The sequence below is a fragment of the Hyla sarda genome, chromosome 4, assembly GCF_029499605.1.
Source record: "Hyla sarda isolate aHylSar1 chromosome 4, aHylSar1.hap1, whole genome shotgun sequence".
Classification (NCBI taxonomy): domain Eukaryota; kingdom Metazoa; phylum Chordata; class Amphibia; order Anura; family Hylidae; genus Hyla; species Hyla sarda.
In genome coordinates, this window is record NC_079192.1 from 50,591,291 (window position 1) to 50,616,945 (window position 25,655).

The 25,655-nt window shown below is 48.5% G+C and overlaps 1 protein-coding gene across 7 annotated transcripts in view; it reads right to left on the minus strand.

The window, feature by feature from the left end:
- PCP2 (Purkinje cell protein 2) overlaps positions 1-25,655 on the minus strand; it is a 46,924-nt gene that overhangs the window by 16,273 nt on the left and 4,996 nt on the right. For 6 of the 7 annotated variants that reach the window (XM_056570876.1, XM_056570877.1, XM_056570878.1 and 3 more), the window contains one exon: positions 5,276-5,402. In XM_056570876.1, the coding sequence (XP_056426851.1) occupies positions 5,276-5,402 (127 nt within the window). Of the gene's footprint in view, positions 1-5,275; positions 5,403-11,407; positions 11,559-25,655 lie in introns of those variants that run through there. The other variant, XM_056570881.1, reaches the window with a different exon arrangement.

The following is a 25,655-nucleotide window of genomic DNA, read 5'->3' on the forward strand; positions in this document are numbered from 1 at the left end:
AGTGAAACATATCAAAAGTTTTTTTTTCGTGACAGGTACTCTTTAAAGAGAAGAGATATACAAGGCTTTTATTACAAATAAACTGGATATCATTTTGCTTCAGGTTCTGGTCCAGTGCATCGGGGAACTTCTCCCGGATGCGCCTAAAGTGATGTGTCTCAGCATTGTTTATAAGAAGTAAGTGAAGTTCTATACAGTTTACCATTGTTAACCCCGTAATGATACTTATCCAGTAAACACAATAAATTAGGACACCAGCTAGTGAACTACAGATAAGCTACATATATCTACAATAGACATTCACTACTACAAGTACAAAAGCAACAAAGAAATAATATCTGCTAAAAGCATAGGCTGCAAACAATGCACAATCTTAAAGGGGTACTCCGGTGGAAGACATTTTTTTTTTTAAATGAACTAGTGCCAGAAAGTTAAACAGATTTGTAAATTACTTCAATTAAAAAATCTTTACCCTTCCAGTACTTTTTAGCAGCTGTATTCTACAGAGGAAATTCTTTTCTTTTTGAATTTCTTTTTTGTCTTTTTTTGTCTTTTTTGTCACAGTGCTCTCTGCTGACACTTATCAGGAACTGTCCAGAGCAGGAGAAAATCCCCATAGCAAACCTATGCTACTCTGGACAGTTCCTGACACGGACAGAGGTGTCAGCAGAGAGCACTGTGGACAAGACAAAAAAGAAATTCAAAAAGAAAAGAATTTCCTCTGTAGCATACAGCTGCTAAAAAGTACTGGAAGGGTAAAGATTTTTTTTATAGAAGTAACTTACAAATCTGTGTAACTTTCTGGCACCAGTTGATTTAAAAATAAATGTTTTCCACCGGAGTACCCCTTTGAAGGGACAGTGACTAGTGACAAAATACAGTTTATCCTCAAACTAAAGTTATACTACAAGACATCTACAAAGATTAGGTAACATTTCAACGTTCCTGCATTGTTTTGTATTGTACTACTTCAGGAGTTCAGTAACGTTTACAGTTCTTCACCGAAACGCCGGCTTTTTCCTGTTTTTTGTGAAAGGCAAAATTTATTTTGAAAAGGACATTGTTATAGCACTCACATGACATATCAGGGACTACTACCCTCATCATAGGGCTGGGCGGTATACCGGTTCATACCGAATACCGAATTTTTTGGGCTGCACAATATGAATTTTCCCCCATACCGCAATACCGGTTGGGCCCCTCCCCTTCGGGAATGTATTATCAGCCTAGCGCAGCGCTGTATCCAAATCTGGGAACTAACCCTATGTTACCCGCCAGCACTGTTCTGCTCCCCCCAATTAATGATCAGCCCAGCAGGGTACTACTCACAGATGTCAAGCACTGCCCTCCTCCTCTTTGTTGGGGGCCGCCGGGCGCTGGAACTCTATACTGTACGCCAGTGGTCTCCAACCTGCGGACGTCCAGTTGTTGCAAAACTACAACTCCCGGCATGCCCGGACAGCCAACGGCTGTCCGGGCATGCTGGGAGTTGTAGTTTTGCAACAACTGGAGGTCCGCAGGTTGGAGACCACTGGCGTACAGTGAGTTCCATCGCCGGCGGCCCCCAACAAAGAGTAGGAGGGCAGTGTTTGACATCTGTGAGTAGTACCCCGCTGGGCTGATCATTAAAGGAGTACTCCGGCGCGCACTTTTTTCCTTTTATCCCGTCTGGGCTGCAAAATAAAAGAAAACACACTTTCTCTTACCTGCCAACGAGCCCCTCGGTGCTCCGGTACAGGTGTTCGGTCCCCGGGCTGTATTCTTCTTACTTCCTGTTAGCCCGGCACGTCACACGGAGCTTCAGCCTATCACTGGCTGAGGCGGGACATCGCTGCGGCCAGTGATAGGCTGAAGCTCCGTGTGACGTGCCGGGCTAACAGGAAGTAAGAAGAATACAGCCCGGGGACCGAACACCTGTACCGGAGCACCGTGGGAGCGTATGCAGGTAAGAGAAAGTGTGTTTTCTTTTATTCTGCAGCCCAAACGGGATAAAAAGAAAAAAGTGCGCACCGGAGTACTCCTTTAATTGGGAGGAGCAGAACAGTGCTGGTGGGTTAGATGATTTTGGGGGGGGGGGAGCCAAACACCGTGCGCGGGTCACATTATTGGGGGGGTTGGGGGTATAGAACAGCGCTGGCGGGTCACATGATTTGGGGGGGGGGTGAGAAAATACCGTTATATACCGTGGAACCGCCATAAGGTAAAAAAAATACCGTGATACACATATTTGGTCATACCGCCCAGCCCTACCTCATCATACCAACCCACTTCATCGTCACATACAAGTCCACTGATGCACTGCAGTGGGGGCTTTGGACCACCATGAGTGACCAGTGATAATGAAGTCTGTAGCCGATTCGGCGAATGCCTTGCCTTTAGTTGTATAAGAACTTTCAGTGGTAATGTCAACACTTATAGGCCGGAGTATTTGGAAGACAGTCGTGGCCAGTTCATTTACAAAAAAGTTTGACAGAAAACCTATACATTCAGCCTATATAAAGATACGTATCACTTTAAGTACCTGTCCATGACTTTAGACCCTGTCCTGAATAATGACAGCCACAATGGTCCCACCAGTAGGACATGAACAGGCATCAAGCTACACATTTCCCAAGTGTTGCTCCAAAATCAGAGCTAATATGGATTCTTTTTCTGGACCTGCAGGTTTTGCACGTTGTACAACAATAAGAAGATCCTATAATGTTACAGAAAGGGATGAGCAGTTTTTGTCTGGCAGAAAATGGGTGTAAGGCTGGGTTCACACTGTAGAATTTCTGGGCAGAATTTCTGCCGGAGATCAAGCCGGCGGCACTAGGACCACACGGACTGCATTGCCGTCCCCATAGATGGCGATGCATTTCTGAGCAGATCTCCCGAAAGATCCACCCAGAAATGCATTGCCATCTATGGGGACGGCAATGCAGTCCGTTTGGTCTTAGTGCCGCCGGCTAAATCTCTGGCAGAAATTCTGCCCAGAGATTCCGTAGTCTGAACCCAGCCTTAGGGTCTATTCACATGGCAGAATTTCCGCTTGTGGAATTCCGCCTCAAATTAAAGCCCATAGACTTCTATGGGACTCCGCACTCCCATTCACACTTCTGAATTTCCGCTTGTGGAATTCCGCCTCAAATTAAAGCCCATAGACTTCTATGGGACTCCGCACTCCCATTCACACTTCTGAATTTCCGCTTGTGGAATTCCGCCTCAAATTAAAGCCCATAGACTTCTATGGGACTCCGCACTCCCATTCACACTTCTGAATTTCCGCTTGCAGAATTCCTCCTCAAATTAAAGCCCATAGACTTCTATGGGACTCCGCACTCCCATTCACACTTCTGAATTTCCGCTTGCGGAATTCCGCCTCAAATTAAAGCCCATAGACTTCTATGGGACTCCGCACTCCCATTCACACTTCTGAATTTCCGCTTGCGGAATTCCGCCTCAAATTAAAGCCCATAGACTTCTATGGGACTCCGCACTCCCATTCACACTTCTGAATTTCTGCTTGCGGAATTCCGCCTCAAATTAAAGCCCATAGACTTCTATGGGACTCCGCACTCCCATTCACACTTCTGAATTTCCGCTTGCGGAATTCCGCCTCAAATTAAAGCCCATAGACTTCTATGGGACTCCGCACTCCCATTCACACTTCTGAATTTCCGCTTGCGGAATTCCGCCTCAAATTAAAGCCCATAGACTTCTATGGGACTCCGCACTCCCATTCACACTTCTGAATTTCCGCTTGCGGAAATTCAGAAGTGTGAATGGGAGTGCGGAATCCCATAGAAGTCTATGGGCTTTAATTTGAGGCGGAATTCCGCAAGCGGAAATTCTGCCGTGTGAATAGACCCTTTGGGTAAAAATATTTTATTGGGCAGTCTAGACGGACCAAATGGTTCTTATCTGCCAACACACTGTATGTTTCTATATGGGGTACGGGTGAAAATATGGTTTGGATTATGGTTCAGTGGATCCAGGCAGGAGACAATGACTACTCAGCCCCTGGTATGACCAGCGTTTAGATGTAATCTGTGGACAAGTGTTCAATTTTACTGTAGCGCCATCACAGGGAAAATGTAGCATTACACAGTTCTTATTGAGATCAATGCAAGAAGCAGTGTTTGTAGCTATTCTCTACTGAGGCTCATAGATGAGGGCCCTGAACCAGGTCCAGAAAACTCAAATATCCTTTATGGAGTTCTAAGTTAAAGGGGTACTCCGGTGGAAAACATATTGTTTTTTTTTATTTAAAGCAACTGGTGCCAAAAAGTTAAACAGATTTGTAAATGACTTCTATTAAAAAATCATAATCCTTCCTGTACTTCTTACCTGCTGAATACTACAGAGCAAATTGTTTTCTTTTTGGAACACAGAGCTCTCTGCTGACATCATGACCACAGTGCTCTCTGCTAACATCTCTGTCCATTTTAGGAACTGTCCAGAGCAGCTTATCGTTTGCTATGGGGAATTTCTCCTACTCTGGGCAGTTCTTAAAATGGACAGAGATGTCAGCAGAGAGCACTGTGGTCATGATGTCAGCAGAGAGCACTGTGTTCCAAAAAGAAAAGAATTTCCTCTGTAGCATACAGCAGCTAATAAGTACTGGAAGGATTAAGATTTTTTAATAGAAGTAATTTACAAATCTGTTTAACTTTCTGGCACCAGTTGATTAAAAAACAAAACAAAAAAAAGGTTTTCCACTGGAGTACCCCTTTAATAGGACCCTCTTATCTCTAAGTTGGCAATATATACTTATTTATGTGTCTACGGTCATCTTTAAAGGGGTACTCCAGTGAAAAACAATTTTTCTTTAAATCAACTGGTGCCAGAACGTTAAACAGATTTGTAAATTACTTCTAATTTAAAAATCTTAATCCTTCCAGTACTTATCAGCTGCTGTATACTACAGAGGGAGTTGTCTTTCTTTTTGAATTTCTTTTCTGTCTGACCACAGTGCTCTCTGCTGACACCTGTTTCAGGAACTGTCCAGAGCAGGAGAGGTTTGCTATGGGGATTTGCTCCTACTCTTGACAGTTCCTGAGACAGACAGAGGTATCAGCAGAGAGCACCGTGGTCAAACAGAAAAGAAATTCAAAAAGAAAAGAATTTCCTCTGTAGCATACAGCAGCTGATAAGTACTGGAAGGGCTAAGATTTTTAAATAGAAGTCATTTACAAATCTGTTTAACGTTCTGGCACCAGTTGATTTACAAAGAAAATAGTTTTTCACCGGAGTACCCCTTTAAGTCACAGATACATATAGTGAAGAGACTTACTGCTGTTCCTTCTGTCTTGGTCTCCTTTGCTGTGGACGATCTGGATGCTGCATCGCTGCTCATCTATTCTTGCTCCCTGAACGTGGGTAAGAAGGTTGAAGAAACCTTCCTGTTCTTTATGGCTTTCCTGTGAAGAAAAAAAGTCCATGGATAAAAAAACATCCTTTAAGGATCTCAAGCAATAAAGTGACCATTGCTGGACTATGTGTGGCCAACATGTCTAAGTTACTTATTTGGAAGAGACGGAATGTAGAGACACCTTGAATTACAAGATTCCTTCAATGTACTGTAATAGAGGTTGTTGTCAAAAATGTAATGGGATTTTTTTTTTTTAAAGGGGTATTCTAGGGAAAAAAAATTATTTTTATATTTCAACTGGCTCCAGAAAGGTAACAGATTTGTAAATTACTTCTATTAAAAAAAATCTTAATCCTCCTAATAATTATCAGCTTCTGAAGTTGAGTTGTTCTTTTCTGTCTGACAACAGTGCTCTCTGCTGACATCTCTGCTTGTCTCGGGAACTGCACAGAGTAGAAGAGGTTTGCTATGGGGATTTGCTTCTAAACTGGGCGGTTCCCGAGACACGTGTCATCAGAGAGCACTTAGACAGAAAAGAACAACTCAACTTCAGAAGCTCATAAGTAGGGAAAGGATTAAGATTTTTTAATAGAAGTAATTTACAAATCTGTTTAACTTTCTGGAGCAAGTTGATTTATATATATATATATATATATATATATATATATATATATATATATAAGTTTTTTCCTGGATAACCCCTTTAACCATCTAAGGGTTTTGCTAACCAGATTTCATGACCAGCTAGTCAAAGACATAATGGTAATCCAACCAATCCATGATAGTTATGTCAACTAGGACAACTAGTTCTGACCATCCCATTACCTGTACCTGAGTGATTTCTATAATTATAAGTATTATTTACTTTTTGTATGAGAAATAAATTGTATCAACATGGAAAATCATATATACAACAGTAATAAAAGAATATAACAACGCGGCAAGACCTGCCTAATAAGTAAGGGTTTTTAGGAGTTGCCTTCAATGGACAATGGGGGAGATTTATCAAAATCAGTGCAAAGGAAAAGTTGCCCAGAGCAACCAATCAGATCGCTTCTTTCATTTTGTAGAGACCGTGTTAAAAATGAAAGAAGCGATCTGATTGGTTGCTATGGGCAACTGGGCAACTTTTCCTCTGATTTTGATAAATCTATTCCAATGTGTTTTTGTTGCATCGGTCCACTGGCTGATCCACTGAGCTGATCCATAGGGTGTCCCACTGCTCTAGCCCCCAAATGTTTGCTGTATTCTGTAGGAGAACCCAGCAGTAAGGGCCTATTCACATGGCGGAATTTCCGATTGTGGAATTTCACCTGGAATGAAAGCCCAATTCACTTCTATGGGATTCCGCACTCTCATCGACACTTCTGAAATTCCGCAAAGCGGAATTTCAGAAGTGTCAATGGGAGTGCGGAATCCCATAGAAGTGTATTGGGCTTTCATTCCAGGTGGAATTCCGCTAGCGGAATTTCAGAAGTGTCAATGGGAGTGCGGAATCCCATAGAAGTGTATTGGCCTTTCATTTCAGGTGGAATTCCGCTCGCGGAATTTCAGAAGTGTCAATGGGAGTGCGGAATCCCATAGAAGTGTATAAGGCTAGGTTCACAATGTGGAATTTCTGGGCAGAATTTCTGCCGGAGATTGAGCCAGCGGCACTAGGACCGTGCATACTACATTGCCGTCCCCATAGATGGCAATGTATTGCTGAGCAGATATCCCAAAAGATCAACCCAGAAATGTTTTGCCGTTTATGGGGATGGCAATGCAGTCTGCCTGGTCCTAGTGCCGCTGACTCGATCTCCGGCAGAAATTCTGCCCAGAGATTGCGCAGTATGAACCCAGCCTTAGGCTTTCATTTCAGGTGGAATTCCGCTCGCGGAATTTCAGAAGTGTCAATGGGAGTGCGGAATCCCATAGAAGTGTATTAGGCTTTCATTCCAGGTGGAATTCCGTTGTGTGAATGGGCCCTAAGTGTTCAATTTTCCTGCAGCACCACCACAAGGTAAATGAAGCGCCACACACACACATCAATGGATTTTTCAGTATAATGCGTCACGGTGTTGGGTCTTGGTAGATCCTATTGTTTCACCAACAAAGCTTCACCAACAAACCCGCTAGACCATAAATAAGAGAGCTCTTGGAGGACATGTATAGAAAGACGTCAAAGGCCCATTTTGTGAATGCAGAATTCCCCACAGGGTCCTTTCTAATGGGGCATTTTATAAAAGCGACAGGGGGATGTCCTTGTCCGGCCCAAGGCCTGATTATGGAAACATACATGTGTTTTATAATTGTATCTGTGTATAAACTAAGACCTGGGGGGGGGGGGGGGGGAGGGTCATTCAGACTGTGTGTTTGTGTATTGCATTTTATTGGGGGTCTGACTGTTTGGTATCTCCTTTGAAGTCATGCACTCTGGTCCCATCATATAATCAAACAGATAAGGGGTCAGGAAGAGAGATGCCCCACCTGGCGGGATCAGAGGGGAGGGGGGGAATGGGGTATTCCTCCAAAGAAGCAGATAAGACTTAAAATGCTGGACTCAACGGGTGTTCGAGGCTGTGCCAAAAGCTGACAAAAGCTGGACTCTCACTCACAAGGACGGCTATATCATCATGCTGTAAGAACTTCATCTTTTGTTTTCTGAACTTGTCTTGCCAAACTCTTTTATATATTTTTGTACCTGTATGTCATTTGTTCCTGTATTTTTATGCATAGCACTGTGATACCTTTTATCAGATTAAATGTTTAATTAATCAGCTCTGGTCTTTGATCTCTAAATATAGGAGCTCACCTGTCTGAAGGAAGCTCGGGTGAAACACGTTTATCTAAGGGTTAATTTGGTGACTTGCTGAGACTAGTAGTGGATACCCAGAGGTCTGGTGGCCTTAACCCTTGCACCATCACACTCTCTCTAATGTCTTGGCTGGACCGATAGGGTATGATCGTGACAGTCCTAGTGAAAATATTCAAGGGTTTCCATTGCTCATCTTCCACTTGAGAGATGTTTCCCATCCTATGTTTAACTTTCCAGAACCAGTTTATATATATATAAAAAAAGGTTTTCCCTGGATAACCCCTTTAATAGATAAATGGAATAAAGGAATTCCTCATTGTATCATTTTCTCAGAGGCCAAAAATTCATGGACAACGCTAGCTATGTGCCCCATTACCCAATCTCCGAGCACACAACTTAAGGGGGTTGTCCAGATAAAATTTTCTTTTTAAAATCAGGGAGGGAGTAAGCAAGAAAAATCAACAACAAACAAACATTAAAAAAACACTCTTTTACCTTCCTGGCATGCCTTTGCCAATATAACAGAGCTCCGCTGCGCACTGGTTGGCGTCTCTGGGCGGGACGGGATATCACATGCCCCCTCATCCAATCAGTGGCTGAGGCAGGACATCTCTGCGCCCGCTGATTGGATGAGCAGGCCTTTTTTCTCACATCCCTTAACCCGGAAATTTCGGACAAAGGGAAGTGAGGCTCCATTATGCCAACAGTGATGTGGGAGCGAGGAAAGTGAGAATGTTTTTTTCTCCCACTAACCCCTCTTTAAAAGGGTTATCCAGGAATAGAAAAACAGAGCTAATTTCTTTTATAAACAGCTCCATGTCTGTCCCTAGGTTACATGTAGTATTACAACTTGGCTCCATTCACTTCAATGGAACTGAGCTGCAGAACCACACCCAACCTGGAAACAGACGGGGAGCAGTTTTTGAAAGAAATTAGCTCTGTTTTTCTATTTCTGGATAACCCCTTAAAGTAGAAATCAAATCAGAGTCTTTAGGGCTGTTCTGCATCATGTTATTCTTAAAGGGGTACTCCGGTGGAATTTTTTTTTTTTTTAAATCAACCGGTGCCAGAAAGTTAAACAGATTTGTAAATGAGTGCAATGCAAAGAAGCAAGAAAAGGAGAGGGCACACTAAGGTGTTACTACACCTGTTTAGAGGGTACTGCAAGGTCTCAGTGGCCCCTAGTAGGTGCACATATGAAGGGTACAAAGTATCAATAAGTACAATAACAAAGACACGTGTATGCACTCACCGCTCAGCGGAGACAGCTCGGCATGGGAGTCCGGTTCAAGGAAAGCTGGATCACAGCATCGGTGCAGGTAGAAGGGCGCTCGGAGACTATGCCGGCTGTTTCACACGTGTATGCGTGCTTCTTCTGGCCTCCTCGAGGCCGGAAGAAGCACGCATACACGTGTGAAACAGCCGGCGTAGCCTCCGAGGGCCCTTCTACCTGCACCGATGCTGTGATCCAGCCTTCCTTGAACCGGACTCCCATGCCGAGCTGTCTCCGCTGAGCGGTGAGTGCATACACGTGCCTTTGTTATTGTACTGGATTTGTAAATGACTTCTATTAAAAAATCGTCCTGTAATTTTTAGCAGCCGTATGCTACAGAGCAATTTTTTTTCTTTTTGAATTTCTTTTTTGTCTTGTTCACAGTGCTCTCTGCTGACACCTTTGTCCGTGTCAGGAACTGTCCAGAGCAGCTTAGGTTTGCAATGGGGATTGTCTTCTGCTCTGGACAGTTCTTAATAAGGGCATCAGGTGTCAGCAGAGAGCACTGTGGTCAGACAGAAAAGAGATTCAAAAAGAAAAGAATTTCTTCTGTAGCATACAGCTGCTAAAAAGTACTGGAAGGATAAAGATTTTTTTTAATAGAAGTAATTTACAAATCTGTTTAATTTTCTGGCACTAGGGGGATTTAAAAAAAAAAAATGTTTTCCACCGGTGTACCCCTTTAATAGATGTAGTGTAGTGTAATGATACCCAGGAACAAAACTTTACATAGGCAAGGAACATGACCAAATCTTGTTGTTTAGGGCAAAAGAACCTGAAATAAAGCCTAGGTTGCCCTACAGATATAATGGGTATTGCCATGTGGCCATGTCCTAAATATCAATCTATTACCGTAGTTGACCAATTCTGTTGGGCGCCAGGGATAGCCCCAAGTTTCAGGACATGTGTTTTTTTTACAAGTGTTCACGGCACCTATTGCCAATGTAGGCGAAGCGTTTGTGAAGGGATGGACTTTCCTGTGGCTGCTCTTCACTATTATTCTCACCACTTGTGACATGCTCAGAAGTGTAGTTTTTTTTTAACATCTGTTAAAACCACAATGCAGTGTTGGTTCAATCATATGACGTTACCAATGCCATCTGAAGGACCCCAATGATATGATGCGAGCAACAGCTTGAAATGCATCATTTTTATACACAACATGTAATCATAGATTGTACAATGATAAAAGTATTTAAAAAAATTAAATATAAGAAGTTTTAAGTTCACAGCTGTGCTGGAGCAAGTTCGTTATGGATTTTGCCCCCCAACACACCCATCCTCTTGGCCATCTGACAGTCACATATGGCACCTAATAGACTCCATTGACTAATGGGGTTTATTAGGTTCTGTTGAGGTGTCCAAAATCTTGGTCATCTGATGGTTACCATTGGCCCTCAATGGACTAGTGACCCAAGGGGTTCATTGAATTATGTTGAGATTTCCATCATCTTGGTCATCTGATGGTTACCAGTGGCACTGAGTGGACTCTAGTGACCCATAGGGTTCATTGGGTTCTGGTGAGATGTCCACTGCATTCGATCGACTCCAATGACCCACTGCATTCACTGGGTTCTGTCGAGGTGTCCATCACCCTAACATCACAGGTGAATAGAATTTGTGAAGAAGCCTCCAATGCAGGTGTGAACAGAGCCTTAGAAACCACTTTTTTGCTATTTTTATTTCAGTTTTTTACCTGACGTATATAATACACTTGTCTATGGTCCAGAAATACCAGATTGGGTCAAATGATATACTTTGAACCAGGGTGACATTTCCATAGAAATCATTCGTTTTGTCTTACATTCTAACGTATTACAGCACTGGCTCTACAGTCACGGCTTATGTGGAAAATCTAATGGACCGATTATATTAAGACTAAGGAACATAAAGCTCATCCTATAGACAGACATGCAGATAAGAGACATATAAAACGTATCTAGCCTGTCCTCCCACCCCCACACTTCATAAATACCCCTCTTACCACAGACCCCGGTTCAGAATCGGTCATAGAGTTCTTCCTGGCCTGGTCCTCCTCAGCTCCATCTACTGGCTCCATCCTGGGTCCCCCGTTCCCTGCTCCTGGTGAGCAGATATCTGTGTGCCCATCTCAGCTGTGCAGCCCTATAAAATGTCCTGCAGGTCATCATGCCCTCCCTCCCCTCGTACAGATCATTAAATCATCTCATAATAAGGGAGGCCCCATCTGCAGGAAGGAGCTGGTTAATCCCCCATTAAGATTATCTGGGATAATTGTTACTGGAGCAGAGGGTATATGTTGTCTGTGTGTTTACATATTTCTGCGATTATAGGGATGCCGCTGCATTGCTATTTACTGCGCGGATGACCGCTTACATGAGCAATGCATATGTATATGGTATTTGAGGCGTTCTGGTGCAGACTGTGATAAGACAATAGGAACCTGGAGTATGATATGTTACCCACAACCTTCTTTGCAGTTTTTGAAGCTTTTAATAATAACGTTACTATTATCTATACTTTACTAGTTATTTATAACTACTTTATTTTTATAGTTACTTCTACTTAATTATATTGTTATTTATTTCTAAAATACCAAGTTCAATATCATTTTTAAAATGGCCTTTCCATAGGGATGGACTGAGACTGAAATTTAGCCCAGACTTTTGAAAATGTGCAGGCCCATGAGGTGAATGGTATATACCTCCCAACCTATATGTCTACACGCTTGTTAATTAAAGAACTAAAGGGGTAAATCCATTATATACAGACACATCCAGGTCAGTTTTTGGTTCTGTGGTACTACTACAAGTATTGCTGATAAATGGAAGTTTTATCAGTGTTTACCTTGAGGGGTTCTCGCATTTTCTTTTGCTTTTTGGATGTACTTTAAGTACAAACTGTTACGCCGAGTGCTCCGGGTCCCTGCTCCTCCCCGGAGCGCTCGCGGCGTTCCTCTCCCTGCAGCGCCCCGGTCAGACCCGCTGACCGGGAGCGCTGCACTGACATTGCCGGCGGGGATGCGATTCGCATAACGGGACGCGCCCGCTCGCGAATCGCATCCCAAGTCACTCACCTGTCCCGGTCCCCGGCTGTCATGTTCTGGCGCTCGCGGCTCCGCTCTCTAGGGCGCGCGCGCCAGCTCTCTGAGATTTAAAGGGCCAGTGCACCAATGATTGGTGCCTGGCCCAATCAGCCTAATTAGCCTCCACCTGCTCCCTGGCTATATTACCTCACTTCCCCTGCACTTCCTGGCCAGATCTTGTTGCCATTGTGCCAGTGAAAGCTATTCCTTGTGTGTTCCTAGCCTGTGTTCCAGACCTCCTGCAGTTGCCCCTGATTACGATCCTTGCTGCCTGCCCCGACCTTCTGCTACGTCCGACCTTGCTCTTGCCTTATCCCTTGTACCATGCCTATCTCAGCAGTCAGAGAGGTTGAGCCGTTGCCGGTGGATACGACCTGGTTGCTACCGCCGCTGCAAGACCATCCCGCTTTGCGGCGGGTTCTGGTGAAAACCAGTAGCTGTTACGCCGAGCGCTCCGGGTCCCCGCTCCTCCCCGGAGCGCTCGCTACACTCTCCCCACTGCAGCGCTCCGGTCAGTTCCACTGACCCGGGGCGCTGCGATTCCGCTTCCAGCCGGGATGCGATTCGCGATGCGGGTAGCGCCCGCTCGCGATGCGCACCCCGGCTCCCGTACCTGACTCGCTCTCCCTCGGTCCTGTCCCGGCGCGCGCGGCCCCGCTCCCTAGGGCGCGCGCGCGCCGGGTCTTTGCGATTTAAAGGGCCACTGCGCCGCTGATTGGCGCAGTGATTCCAATTAGTGTGTTCACCTGTGCACTTCCCTATATCACCTCACTTCCCCTGCACTCCCTTGCCGGATCTTGTTGCCATTGTGCCAGTGAAAGCGTTTCCTTGTGTGTTCCTCGCCTGTGTTCCAGACCTCCTGCCGTTGCCCCTGACTACGATCCTTGCTGCCTGCCCCGACCTTCTGCTACGTCCGACCTTGCTTCTGTCTACTCCCTTGTACCGCGCCTATCTTCAGCAGCCAGAGAGGTGAGCCGTTGCTAGTGGATACGACCTGGTCACTACTGTTACGCCTAGCGCTCCGGGCCCCCGCTCCTCCCCGGAGCGCTCACGGCGTCTTTCTCCCTGCAGCTCCCCGGTCAGTCCCGCTGACCGGGAGCGCTGCTCTGTCATGGCCGTTGGGGATGCGATTCGCACAGCAGGACGCGCCCGCTCGCGAATCGCATCCCAGGTCACTTACCCGTTCCCGTCCCCTGCTGTCATGTGCTGGCGCGCGCGGCTCCGCTCTCTAGGGCGCGCGCGCGCCAGCTCCCTGAGACTTAAAGGGCCAGTGCACCAATGATTGGTGCCTGGCCCAATTAGCTTAATTGGCTTCCACCTGGTCCCTGACTATATCTATCCTCCCCCCATGCACTTCCTTGCCGGATCTTGTTGCCCTTGTGCCTAGTGAAAGCGTTTTGTGTGTTTAAAGCCTGTGTACCAGAACTTCTGCTATCTCCCCTGACTACGAACCTTGCCGCCTGCCCCCGACCTTCTGCTACGTCCGACTTTGCTTCTGCCTACTCCCTTGTACCTCGCCTATCTTCAGCAGTCAGAGAGGTGAGCCGTTGCTAGTGGATACGACCTGGTCACTACCGCCGCAGCAAGACCATCCCGCCTTGCGGCGGGCTCTGGTGAAAACCAGTAGTGGCTTAGAACCGGTCCACTAGCACGGTCCACGCCAATCCCTCTCTGGCACAGAGGATCCACTACCTGCCAGCCGGCATCGTGACAGTAGATCCGGCCATGGATCCCGCTGAAGTTCCTCTGCCAGTTGTCGCTGACCTCCCTACGCTGGTCGCCCAGCAAGCTCGTCAGATCGCCCAACAAGATCACCAGCTGTCGTACTTGACCACCATGACACAGCAACTCCAGTCACAACTACAGCAAGTACAGTCACAGCTACAGCAGCAACAACCATCTCCTCCGCCAGCTCCTGCACCCCTACCGCAGCGAGTGGCCACTCCTAGCCTCCGCCTGTCCTTGCCGGACAAATTTAATGGGGACTCTAAGTTTTGCCGTGGCTTTCTTTCGCAATGTTCCCTGCACTTGGAGATGATGTCGGACCAGTTTCCTACTGAAAGGTCTAAGGTGGCTTTCGTAGTCAGCCTTCTGTCTGGAAAAGCTCTGTCATGGGCCACACCGCTCTGGGACCGCAATGACCCCGTCACTGCCTCTGTACACTCCTTCTTCTCGGAAATTCGAAGTGTCTTTGAGGAACCTGCCCGAGCCTCTTCTGCTGAGACTGCCCTGCTGAACCTGGTCCAGGGTAATTCCTCCGTTGGCGAGTACGCCATACAATTCCGTACTCTTGCTTCTGAACTATCCTGGAATAATGAGGCTCTCTGCGCGACCTTTAAAAAAGGCCTATCCAGCAACATTAAAGATGTTCTGGCCGCACGAGAGACTCCTGCTAACCTGCATGAACTCATTCATCTAGCCACTCGCATTGACATGCGTTTTTCTGAGAGGCATCAAGAGCTCCGCCAGGAAAAAGACTTAGATCTCTGGACACCTCTCCCACAGTCTCCACTGCAATCTGCGCCTAGGCCTCCCGCCGAGGAGGCCATGCAAGTGGATCGGTCTCGCCTGACCCTGGAAGAGAGGAATCGCCGTAAGGAAGAGAATCTTTGTCTGTACTGTGCCAGTACTGAACATTTTTTGGTGGATTGCCCAATCCGTCCTCCACGTCTGGGAAACGCACGCTCGCACCCAGCTCTCGTGGGTGTGGCGTCTCTTGATGCTAAGTCGGCTTCTCCACATCTCACGGTGCCTGTTCGGATTTCTACTTCAGCCAGCTCTTCCTTCTCAGCCGTGGCCTGCCTGGACTCTGGAGCTTCTGGGAATTTTATTCGGGAGTCCTTAGTGAATAAATTCCGCATTCCGGTGACCCGTCTTGTCAAGCCACTCCACATTTCCGCGGTCAACGGAGCCAGGTTGGATTGCACCGTGCGTTTCCGCACGGAGCCCCTCCTAATGTGCATCGGACCTCATCACGAGGAAATTGTATTTTTTGTCCTTCCTAATTGCACTTCTGAAGTTCTCCTTGGACTACCCTGGCTTCAACACCATTCCCCAACCCTGGATTGGTCCACTGGGGAGATCAAGAGTTGGGGTCCCTCTTGTTCCAAGGACTGCCTTCAACCGGTTCCCAGTACTCCCTGCCGTGACCCTGTGGTTCCTCCTGTATCCGGTCCCCCTAAGGTCATTAAGGACTCTGCCTGCCACAGGAAATGCCTCTCCCCCCCTCCCAGTCCCATCAGGCAAGCCCCTGTGTCCCCTCATGGCCCTCGTCCTGGTGTCACACTGCCCCGTGCCAGGTCTCGCCCTCTGCCCTCTCTCCCCATTCCTACTCCTGCTGTTCTACCTGCCGTTGAGGAATCCCTCCATCCTTTCTCGGTGTCCTCATCCCAGGGGAGGCAGTTACCGGATAAAGAGAAGGGGAGACCTAAGGGGGGGGGGTACTGTTACGCCTAGCGCTCCGGGCCCCCGATCCTCCCCGGAGCGCTCACGGCGTCTTTCTCCCTGCAGCTCCCCGGTCAGTCCCGCTGACCGGGAGCGCTGCTCTGTCATGGCCGTTGGGGATGCGATTCGCACAGCGGGACGCGCCCGCTCGCGAATCGCATCCCAGGTCACTTACCCGTTCCCGTCCCCTGCTGTCATGTGCTGGCGCGCGCGGCTCCGCTCTCTAGGGCGCGCGCGCGCCAGCTCCCTGAGACTTAAAGGGCCAGTGCACCAATGATTGGTGCCTGGCCCAATTAGCTTAATTGGCTTCCACCTGGTCCCTGACTATATCTATCCTCCTCCCATGCACTTCCTTGCCGGATCTTGTTGCCCTTGTGCCTAGTGAAAGCGTTTTGTGTGTTTAAAGCCTGTGTACCAGAACTTCTGCTATCTCCCCTGACTACGAACCTTGCCGCCTGCCCCCGACCTTCTGCTACGTCCGACTTTGCTTCTGCCTACTCCCTTGTACCTCGCCTATCTTCAGCAGTCAGAGAGGTGAGCCGTTGCTAGTGGATACGACCTGGTCACTACCGCCGCAGCAAGACCATCCCGCCTTGCGGCGGGCTCTGGTGAAAACCAGTAGTGGCTTAGAACCGGTCCACTAGCGCGGCCCTCGCCATCCCTCTCTGGCACAGAGGATCCACTACCTGCCAGCCGGCATCGTGACAACTACCGCCGCAGCAAGACCATCCCGCTTTGCGGCGGGCTCTGGTGAAAACCAGTAGTGACTTAGAACCGATCCACTAGCACGGTCCACGCCAATCCCTCTCCGGCACAGAGGATCCACTACCTGCCAGCCGGCATCGTGACAGTAGATCCGGCCATGGATCCCGCTGAAGTTCCTCTGCCAGTTGTCGCTGACCTCACCACGGTGGTCGCCCAGCAGTCACAACAGATAGCGCAACAAGGCCAACAGCTGTCTCAACTGACCGTTATGCTACAGCAGTTACTACCACAGCTTCAGCAGTCATCTCCTCCGCCAGCTCCTGCACCTCCTCCGCAGCGAGTGGCCGCTCCTGGTCTACGCCTATCCTTGCCGGATAAATTTGATGGGGACTCTAAGTTTTGCCGTGGCTTTCTTTCCCAATGTTCCCTGCATCTGGAGATGATGTCGGACCAGTTTCCCACTGAAAGGTCTAAGGTGGCTTTCGTAGTCAGCCTTCTGTCTGGAAAAGCCCTGTCTTGGGCCACACCGCTCTGGGACCGCAATGACCCCGTCACTGCCTCTGTACACTCCTTCTTCTCGGAAATCCGAAGTGTCTTTGAGGAACCTGCCCGAGCCTCTTCTGCTGAGACTGCCCTGTTGAACCTGGTCCAGGGTAATTCTTCCGTTGGCGAGTATGCCGTACAATTCCGTACTCTTGCTTCAGAATTATCCTGGAATAATGAGGCCCTCTGCGCGACCTTTAAAAAAGGCCTATCCAGCAACATTAAAGATGTTCTGGCCGCACGAGAAATCCCTGCTAATCTACATGAACTCATTCACCTTGCTACTCGCATTGACATGCGTTTTTCCGAAAGGCGTCAGGAACTCCGCCAGGATATGGACTCTGTTCGCACGAGGCGTTTCTTCTCCTCGGCTCCTCTCTCCTCTGGTCCTCTGCAATCCGTTTCTGTGCCTCCCGCCGTGGAGGCTATGCAGGTCGACCGGTCTCGCCTGACACCTCAAGAGAGGACACGACGCCGCATGGAGAACCTCTGCCTGTACTGTGCTAGTACCGAACACTTCCTGAGGGATTGTCCTATCCGTCCTCCCCGCCTGGAAAGACGTACGCTGACTCCGCACAAAGGTGAGACAGTCCTTGATGTCTACTCTGCTTCTCCACGTCTTACTGTGCCTGTGCGGATGTCTGCCTCTGCCTTCTCCTTCTCTACGATGGCCTTCTTGGACTCTGGATCTGCAGGAAATTTTATTTTGGCCTCTCTCGTCAACAGGTTCAACATCCCAGTGACCAGTCTCGCCAGACCCCTTTACATCAATTGTGTAAACAATGAAAGATTGGACTGTACCATACGTTTCCGCACGGAGCCCCTTCTAATGAGCATCGGATCTCATCACGAGAGGATTGAACTTTTGGTCCTCCCCAATTGCACTTCTGAAATTCTCCTTGGACTTCCCTGGCTTCAACTTCATTCCCCAACCCTGGATTGGTCCACTGGGGAGATCAAGAGTTGGGGGCCCTCTTGTTCCAAGGACTGTTTAAAACCGGTTCCCAGTAACCCTTGCCGTGACTCTGTGGTTCCTCCAGTAACCGGTCTCCCTAAGGCCTATATGGACTTTGCGGATGTTTTCTGCAAAAAACAAGCTGAGACTCTACCTCCTCACAGGCCTTATGATTGTCCTATCGACCTCCTCCCGGGCACTACTCCACCCCGGGGCAGAATTTATCCTCTCTCTGCCCCAGAGACTCTTGCCATGTCTGAATACGTCCAGGAAAATCTAAAAAAGGGCTTTATCCGTAAATCCTCCTCTCCTGCCGGAGCCGGATTTTTCTTTGTGTCCAAAAAAGATGGCTCCCTACGTCCTTGCATTGACTACCGCGGTCTTAATAAAATCACGGTTAAGAACCGCTACCCCCTACCCCTCATCTCTGAACTCTTTGATCGCCTCCAAGGTGCCCACATCTTTACTAAACTGGACTTAAGAGGTGCCTATAACCTCATCCGCATCAGAGAGGGGGATGAGTGGAAAACGGCATTTAACACCAGAGATGGACACTTTGAGTATCTGGTCATGCCCTTTGGCCTGTGCAACGCCCCTGCTGTCTTCCAAGACTTTGTCAATGAAATTTTTCGTGATCTGTTATATTCCTGTGTTGTTGTATATCTGGACGATATCCTAATTTTTTCTGCCAATCTAGAAGAACACCGCCAGCATGTCCGTATGGTTCTTCAGAGACTTCGTGACAATCAACTCTATGCCAAAATTGAGAAATGTTTGTTTGAATGCCAATCTCTTCCTTTTCTAGGATACTTGGTTTCTGGCCAGGGACTACAAATGGATCCAGACAAACTCTCTGCCGTCTTAGATTGGCCACGCCCCTCCGGACTCCGTGCTATCCAACGCTTTTTGGGGTTCGCCAATTATTACAGGCAATTTATTTCACATTTTTCTACCGTTGTGGCTCCTATCGTGGCTTTAACAAAAAAAAATGCCGATCCCAAGTCTTGGCCTCCTCAAGCGGAAGACGCCTTTAAACGACTCAAGTCTGCCTTTTCTTCGGCTCCCGTGCTCTCCAGACCTGACCCTTCCAAACCCTTCCTATTGGAGGTTGATGCCTCCTCAGTGGGAGCTGGAGCTGTTCTTCTACAAAAAAATTCTTCCGGGCATGCTGTCACTTGTGGTTTTTTTTCTAGGACCTTCTCTCCGGCGGAGAGGAACTACTCCATCGGGGATCGAGAGCTTCTAGCCATCAAATTAGCACTTGAGGAATGGAGGCATCTGCTGGAGGGATCAAGATTTCCAGTTATTATTTACACCGATCACAAGAACCTCTCCTACCTCCAGTCTGCCCAACGGCTGAATCCTCGCCAGGCCCGGTGGTCTCTGTTCTTTGCCCGATTTAATTTTGAAATTCACTTTCGGCCTGCCGTTAAGAACATTAGGGCCGATGCTCTCTCTCGTTCCTCGGATGCCTCAGAAGTTGAACTCTCTCCGCAACACATCATTCCTCCTGACTGCCTGATCTCCACTTCTCCAGCCTCCATCAGGCAAACTCCTCCAGGAAAGACCTTTGTTTCTCCACGCCAACGCCTCGGAATCCTCAAATGGGGTCACTCCTCCCATTTTTTCCCCTGGAGACAAGGTATGGCTCTCCGCTAAATATGTCCGCTTCCGTGTCCCTAGCTACAAGTTGGGACCACGCTATCTTGGTCCTTTCAAAATTTTGTGTCAGATTAATCCTGTCTCTTACAAACTTCTTCTTCCTCCTTCTCTTCGTATCCCTAATGCCTTTCACGTTTCTCTTCTTAAACCACTCATCATTAACCGTTTCTCTCCCAAATCTGTTCCTCCCACTCCTGTTTCCGGCTCCTCGGACATCTTCTCCGTCAAAGAGATCCTAGCTTCTAAAAAGGTCAGAGGGAAAACCTTTTTTTTAGTGGATTGGGAGGGTTGTGGTCCAGAAGAGAGATCCTGGGAACCTGAGGACAACATCCTAGACAAAAGTCTGCTCCTCAGGTTCTCAGGCTCTAAGAAGAGGGGGAGACCCAAGGGGGGGGGTACTGTTACGCCGAGCGCTCCGGGTCCCCGCTCCTCCCCGGAGCGCTCGCTACACTCTCCCCACTGCAGCGCTCCGGTCAGTTCCACTGACCCGGGGCGCTGCGATTCCGCTTCCAGCCGGGATGCGATTCGCGATGCGGGTAGCGCCCGCTCGCGATGCGCACCCCGGCTCCCGTACCTGACTCGCTCTCCCTCGGTCCTGTCCCGGCGCGCGCGGCCCCGCTCCCTAGGGCGCGCGCGCGCCGGGTCTTTGCGATTTAAAGGGCCACTGCGCCGCTGATTGGCGCAGTGATTCCAATTAGTGTGTTCACCTGTGCACTTCCCTATATCACCTCACTTCCCCTGCACTCCCTTGCCGGATCTTGTTGCCATTGTGCCAGTGAAAGCGTTTCCTTGTGTGTTCCTCGCCTGTGTTCCAGACCTCCTGCCGTTGCCCCTGACTACGATCCTTGCTGCCTGCCCCGACCTTCTGCTACGTCCGACCTTGCTTCTGTCTACTCCCTTGTACCGCGCCTATCTTCAGCAGCCAGAGAGGTGAGCCGTTGCTAGTGGATACGACCTGGTCACTACCGCCGCAGCAAGACCATCCCGCTTTGCGGCGGGCTCTGGTGAAAACCAGTAGTGACTTAGAACCGATCCACTAGCACGGTCCACGCCAATCCCTCTCCGGCACAGAGGATCCACTACCTGCCAGCCGGCATCGTGACAGTAGCAACTTAGAACCGGTCCACCGACACGGTCCACGCCAATCCCTCTCTGACACAGAGGATCCACCTCCTGCCAGCCGAATCCTAACACAAACCTCTTAAAAGTTATGTTTTATGAAATGGGTTAAGGGAGTGGGATGGTGGGACATTATTTTTAATGCTCTGATATTTCAGAGAAATCATAGTTTAAAAAAAGCAGCTGGGGACAACCCCGGGTAAGTAGTCATGGGGGGTGGGGTGTTGTTCTGGGTCCCCACAGCTGCTCCCTGTCCCACTTGCCCTGAATGTATAGGGAGAGGAAAGCAGGTGTGGGGCAAACACTGGGAATTGCCCCAATGACTAGTTATCTGAGTCCCGATGGCTTTTGTAAACTATGATTTCTCTCACACATTTGAGCGTTTCCCAGTAAATAGTGAGAAAAGATCCAGTTGGGTCGAAACATTGTTTGATGTCTCTGAATCAAGGGGAGCATTGAATACTGTACAGGTTTCTGTTCTAATATAAGTGTAGTGGATGTTCATAATCAGGATCCCATTGTGTGGGACCACAAAGTGGGACCTTTACTAGTCGTACCATGCTGAATTTTTATTTCCCCCTAGAAATTTTGGCTGATCTTTATCACAGGCAGGATCATATATATATATATATATATATATATATATATATATATATATATATATAGAAACAAAAAATGGCGACCGCAGCACTCCAGATAAATGTGAAAGAAAATTTATTCCAAGGTAAAGACAGGCAACGTTTCTGTAGCCTCACACCACCATTTTCAAGCCGGCTTGAAAATGGTGGTGTGAGGCCACAGAAACGTTGCCTGTCTTTACCTTGGAATAAATTTTCTTTCACATTTATCTGGAGTGCTGCGGTCGCCATTTTTGGTTTCTACTGCCCTTTGGACCCAGGACCGGGGTCCCAGAGACTGACTGCACCCACGCATAGCTGGCTTGGGAGTGCTGCTCTTCAAAAAAACTTATATATATATATATATATGAATTCAGGTAGAAGAAACAGACATGGTCGCACATATACAATCTTGTATAATGATCTGATTGCTTCTCAGCATAATATCAAAAACTAACAGGTTGTTAGTATACATTTTTGATCAAATAGTACAAAGCCCACTCGCCACGTCAAGGCCACCTATTTAGAGTGGGTCCCTAACGTCCCTAGCATAAAATGGTGTAGCACTGGGCGGCGACCACCACCGCCGCGACACCAGTGCCCACAGGGGGGGGGGGGGGGGGGGAACGACCCACTGGCAGAGCGGCCCCAATGCCACTCAAACCAGTCTTTGGGCCGCACCCCCCCTGGGCACTGGTGTCGCGGTGGTGGTGGTCGCCGCCCGGTGCTACGCCATTTTATGCTAGGGACGTTAGGGACCCACTCTAAATAGGTGGCCTTGACGTGGCGAGTGGGCTTGTACTTTTTGATCAAAAATGTATACTAACAACCTGTTCGTTTTTGATATTATGCTGAGAAGCAATCAGATCATTATACAAGATTGTAGATGTGCACCATGCCTGTTACGCCGAGCGCTCAGGGTCCCTGCCCCTCCCCGGAGCGCTCGCGGCGTTCTCCTCTCTGCAGTGCCCCGGTCAGACCCGCTGACCCGCTCGCGAATCGCATCCCAAGCCACTTACCCGTCCCGGTCCCCGGCTGTCATGTTCTGGCGCGCGCGGCTCCGCTCTCTAGGGCGCGCCAGCTCTCTAAGATTTAAAGGGCCAGTGCACCAGTGATTGGTGCCTGGCCCAATCAGTCTAATTAGCATCCACCTGCTCCCTGTGTATATTACCTCACTTCCCCTGCACTCCCTTGCCGGATCTTGTTGCCTTGTGCCAGTGAAAGCGTTAGTGTTGTCCAAAGCCTATGTTCCAGATCTCCTGCTATCCTCATTGACTACGAACCTTGCCGCCTGCCCCGACCTTCTGCTACGTCTGACCTTGCCTCTGCCTAGTCCTTCTGTCCCACGCCTTCTCAGCAGTCAGCGAGGTTGAGCCGTTGCCGGTGGATACGACCTGGTTGCTACCGCTGCAGCAAGACCATCCCGCTTTGCGGCGGGCTCTGGTGAAAACCAGTAGCAACCTAGAACCGGTCCACCGACACGGTCCATGCCAATCCCTCGCTGACACAGAGGATCCACATACAGCTAGCCGAATCGTAACAATGCCTGTTTTCTTCTAACCGAATTCACACTGTGTTTTCTATCCCCTCCTTTTTTTTTTCTTTGAACATGTGTCTGCACTCTTCCCCACCCCCTCAGCCCAACCCTATATAAGTAGTAGTTAGCTACACAAGGGCCATTTCTTTCCTAGCAGCCTCCCAGTCTGACTGGGAGAGCATGGTAAGTGAGCCATTACACCTTGTTCACACTGGTGTGGTGCTGTGCGGTGTCCGTTGCTGCCGTGGCACCGTGTCTGTGGGGAGGTGCGACCCATAGACTGGTTTGAGTGGCATTGGGGCCGCTCTGCCAGTGGGTCGTTCCCCCCCCCCATGGGCACTGGTGTTGCGGCGGTGGTGGTCGCCGCCTGGTGCTACGCCATTTTATGCTAGGGACGTTAGGGACCCACTTTAAATAGGTGGCCTTGACGTGGCGAGTGGGCTTGTACTTTCTGATCAAAAATGTATACTAGCAACCTGTTAGTTTTTGATATTATGCTGAGAAGCAATTAGATCATTATACAAGATTGTAGATGCGCACCATGTCTGAGAGAGAGAGAGAAGGCCTGACTCACTGACTCATCAACGCCAGCCTAAAACCTTGGACCTAGAAAGCTGAATTTTTTCACAGATGTTGTTTTTAAGACGTAAACGAGGAATAAGAAAGAATTTTTCGAAATTCAACCCTTAAGGGGGTGAAAAAGGGGTTGAAAGTTTGTATGGAAGTCCGTCATTTTTGAGGCTAGAAGCATGAAACTTCGTTTTTAGGCTAACAATTACAGATAAAGAAACATGTGTTTTAACGTTTTCTAAAATCCCCCCCCCCCCCTTGAAGGGGTGAAACGGGGGTTCATAGTTTGTTTGAATTAAGGTTAGGTTGATTTTTGAATTCGAAAATTTGCACCATTACTCTTAAATAACGTCTCTCTGTATTTGTATTTACATAATAATAATCCTCTGAAAAATCTATCAAAACACAAAAAAATTTGCACGCGCTGCACCCGGACAGTATATAAGCAGCGCAAGAAGGCGGGCCACCTCATTATAAATGCGACATGCATGCGCTGCACCCGGACAGTATATAAACAGCGCGAGAAGGCGGGCCACCTCATTATAAATGCGACATGCATGCGCTGCACCCGGACAGTATATAAACAGCGCGAGAAGGCGGGCCACCTCATTATAAATGCGACATGCACGTGCTGCACCCGGACAGTATATAAGCAGCACGAGAAGGCGGGCCACCTCATTATAAATGCGACATGCATGCGCTGCACCCGGACAGTATATAAGCAGCACGAGAAGGTGGGCCACCTCATTATAAATGCGACATGCATGCGCTGCACCCGGACAGTATATAAGCAGCGCAAGAAGGTGGGCCACCTCATTATAAATGCGACATGCACGCGCTGCACCCGGACAGTATATAAACAGCGCGAGAAGGCGGGCCACCTCATTATAAATGCGACATGCACGCGCTGCACCCGGACAGTATATAAACAGCGCGAGAAGGCGGGCCACCTCATTATAAATGCGACATGCACGTGCTGCACCCGGACAGTATATAAGCAGCACGAGAAGGCGGGCCACCTCATTATAAATGCGACATGCACGCGCTGCACCCGGACAGTATATAAGCAGCACGAGAAGGTGGGCCACCTCATTATAAATGCGACATGCATGCGCTGCACCCGGACAGTATATAAGCAGCGCAAGAAGGTGGGCCACCTCATTATAAATGCGACATGCACGCGCTGCACCCGGACAGTATATAAACAGCGCGAGAAGGCGGGCCACCTCATTATAAATGCGACATGCACGCGCTGCACCCGGACAGTATATAAACAGCGCGAGAAGGCGGGCCACCTCATTATAAATGCGACATGCATGCGCTGCACCCGGACAGTATATAAACAGCGCGAGAAGGCGGGCCACCTCATTATAAATGCGACATGCATGCGCTGCACCCGGACAGTATATAAACAGCGCGAGAAGGCGGGCCACCTCATTATAAATGCGACATGCACGTGCTGCACCCGGACAGTATATAAGCAGCACGAGAAGGCGGGCCACCTCATTATAAATGCGACATGCATGCGCTGCACCCGGACAGTATATAAGCAGCACGAGAAGGTGGGCCACCTCATTATAAATGCGACATGCATGCGCTGCACCCGGACAGTATATAAGCAGCGCAAGAAGGTGGGCCACCTCATTATAAATGCGACATGCACGCGCTGCACCCGGACAGTATATAAACAGCGCGAGAAGGCGGGCCACCTCATTATAAATGCGACATGCACGTGCTGCACCCGGACAGTATATAAACAGCGCGAGAAGGCGGGCCACCTCATTATAAATGCGACATGCATGCGCTGCACCCGGACAGTATATAAACAGCGCGAGAAGGCGGGCCACCTCATTATAAATGCGACATGCACGTGCTGCACCCGGACAGTATATAAGCAGCACGAGAAGACGGGCCACCTCATTATAAATGCGACATGCACGTGCTGCACCCGGACAGTATATAAACAGCGCGAGAAGGCGGGCCACCTCATTATAAATGCGACATGCATGCGCTGCA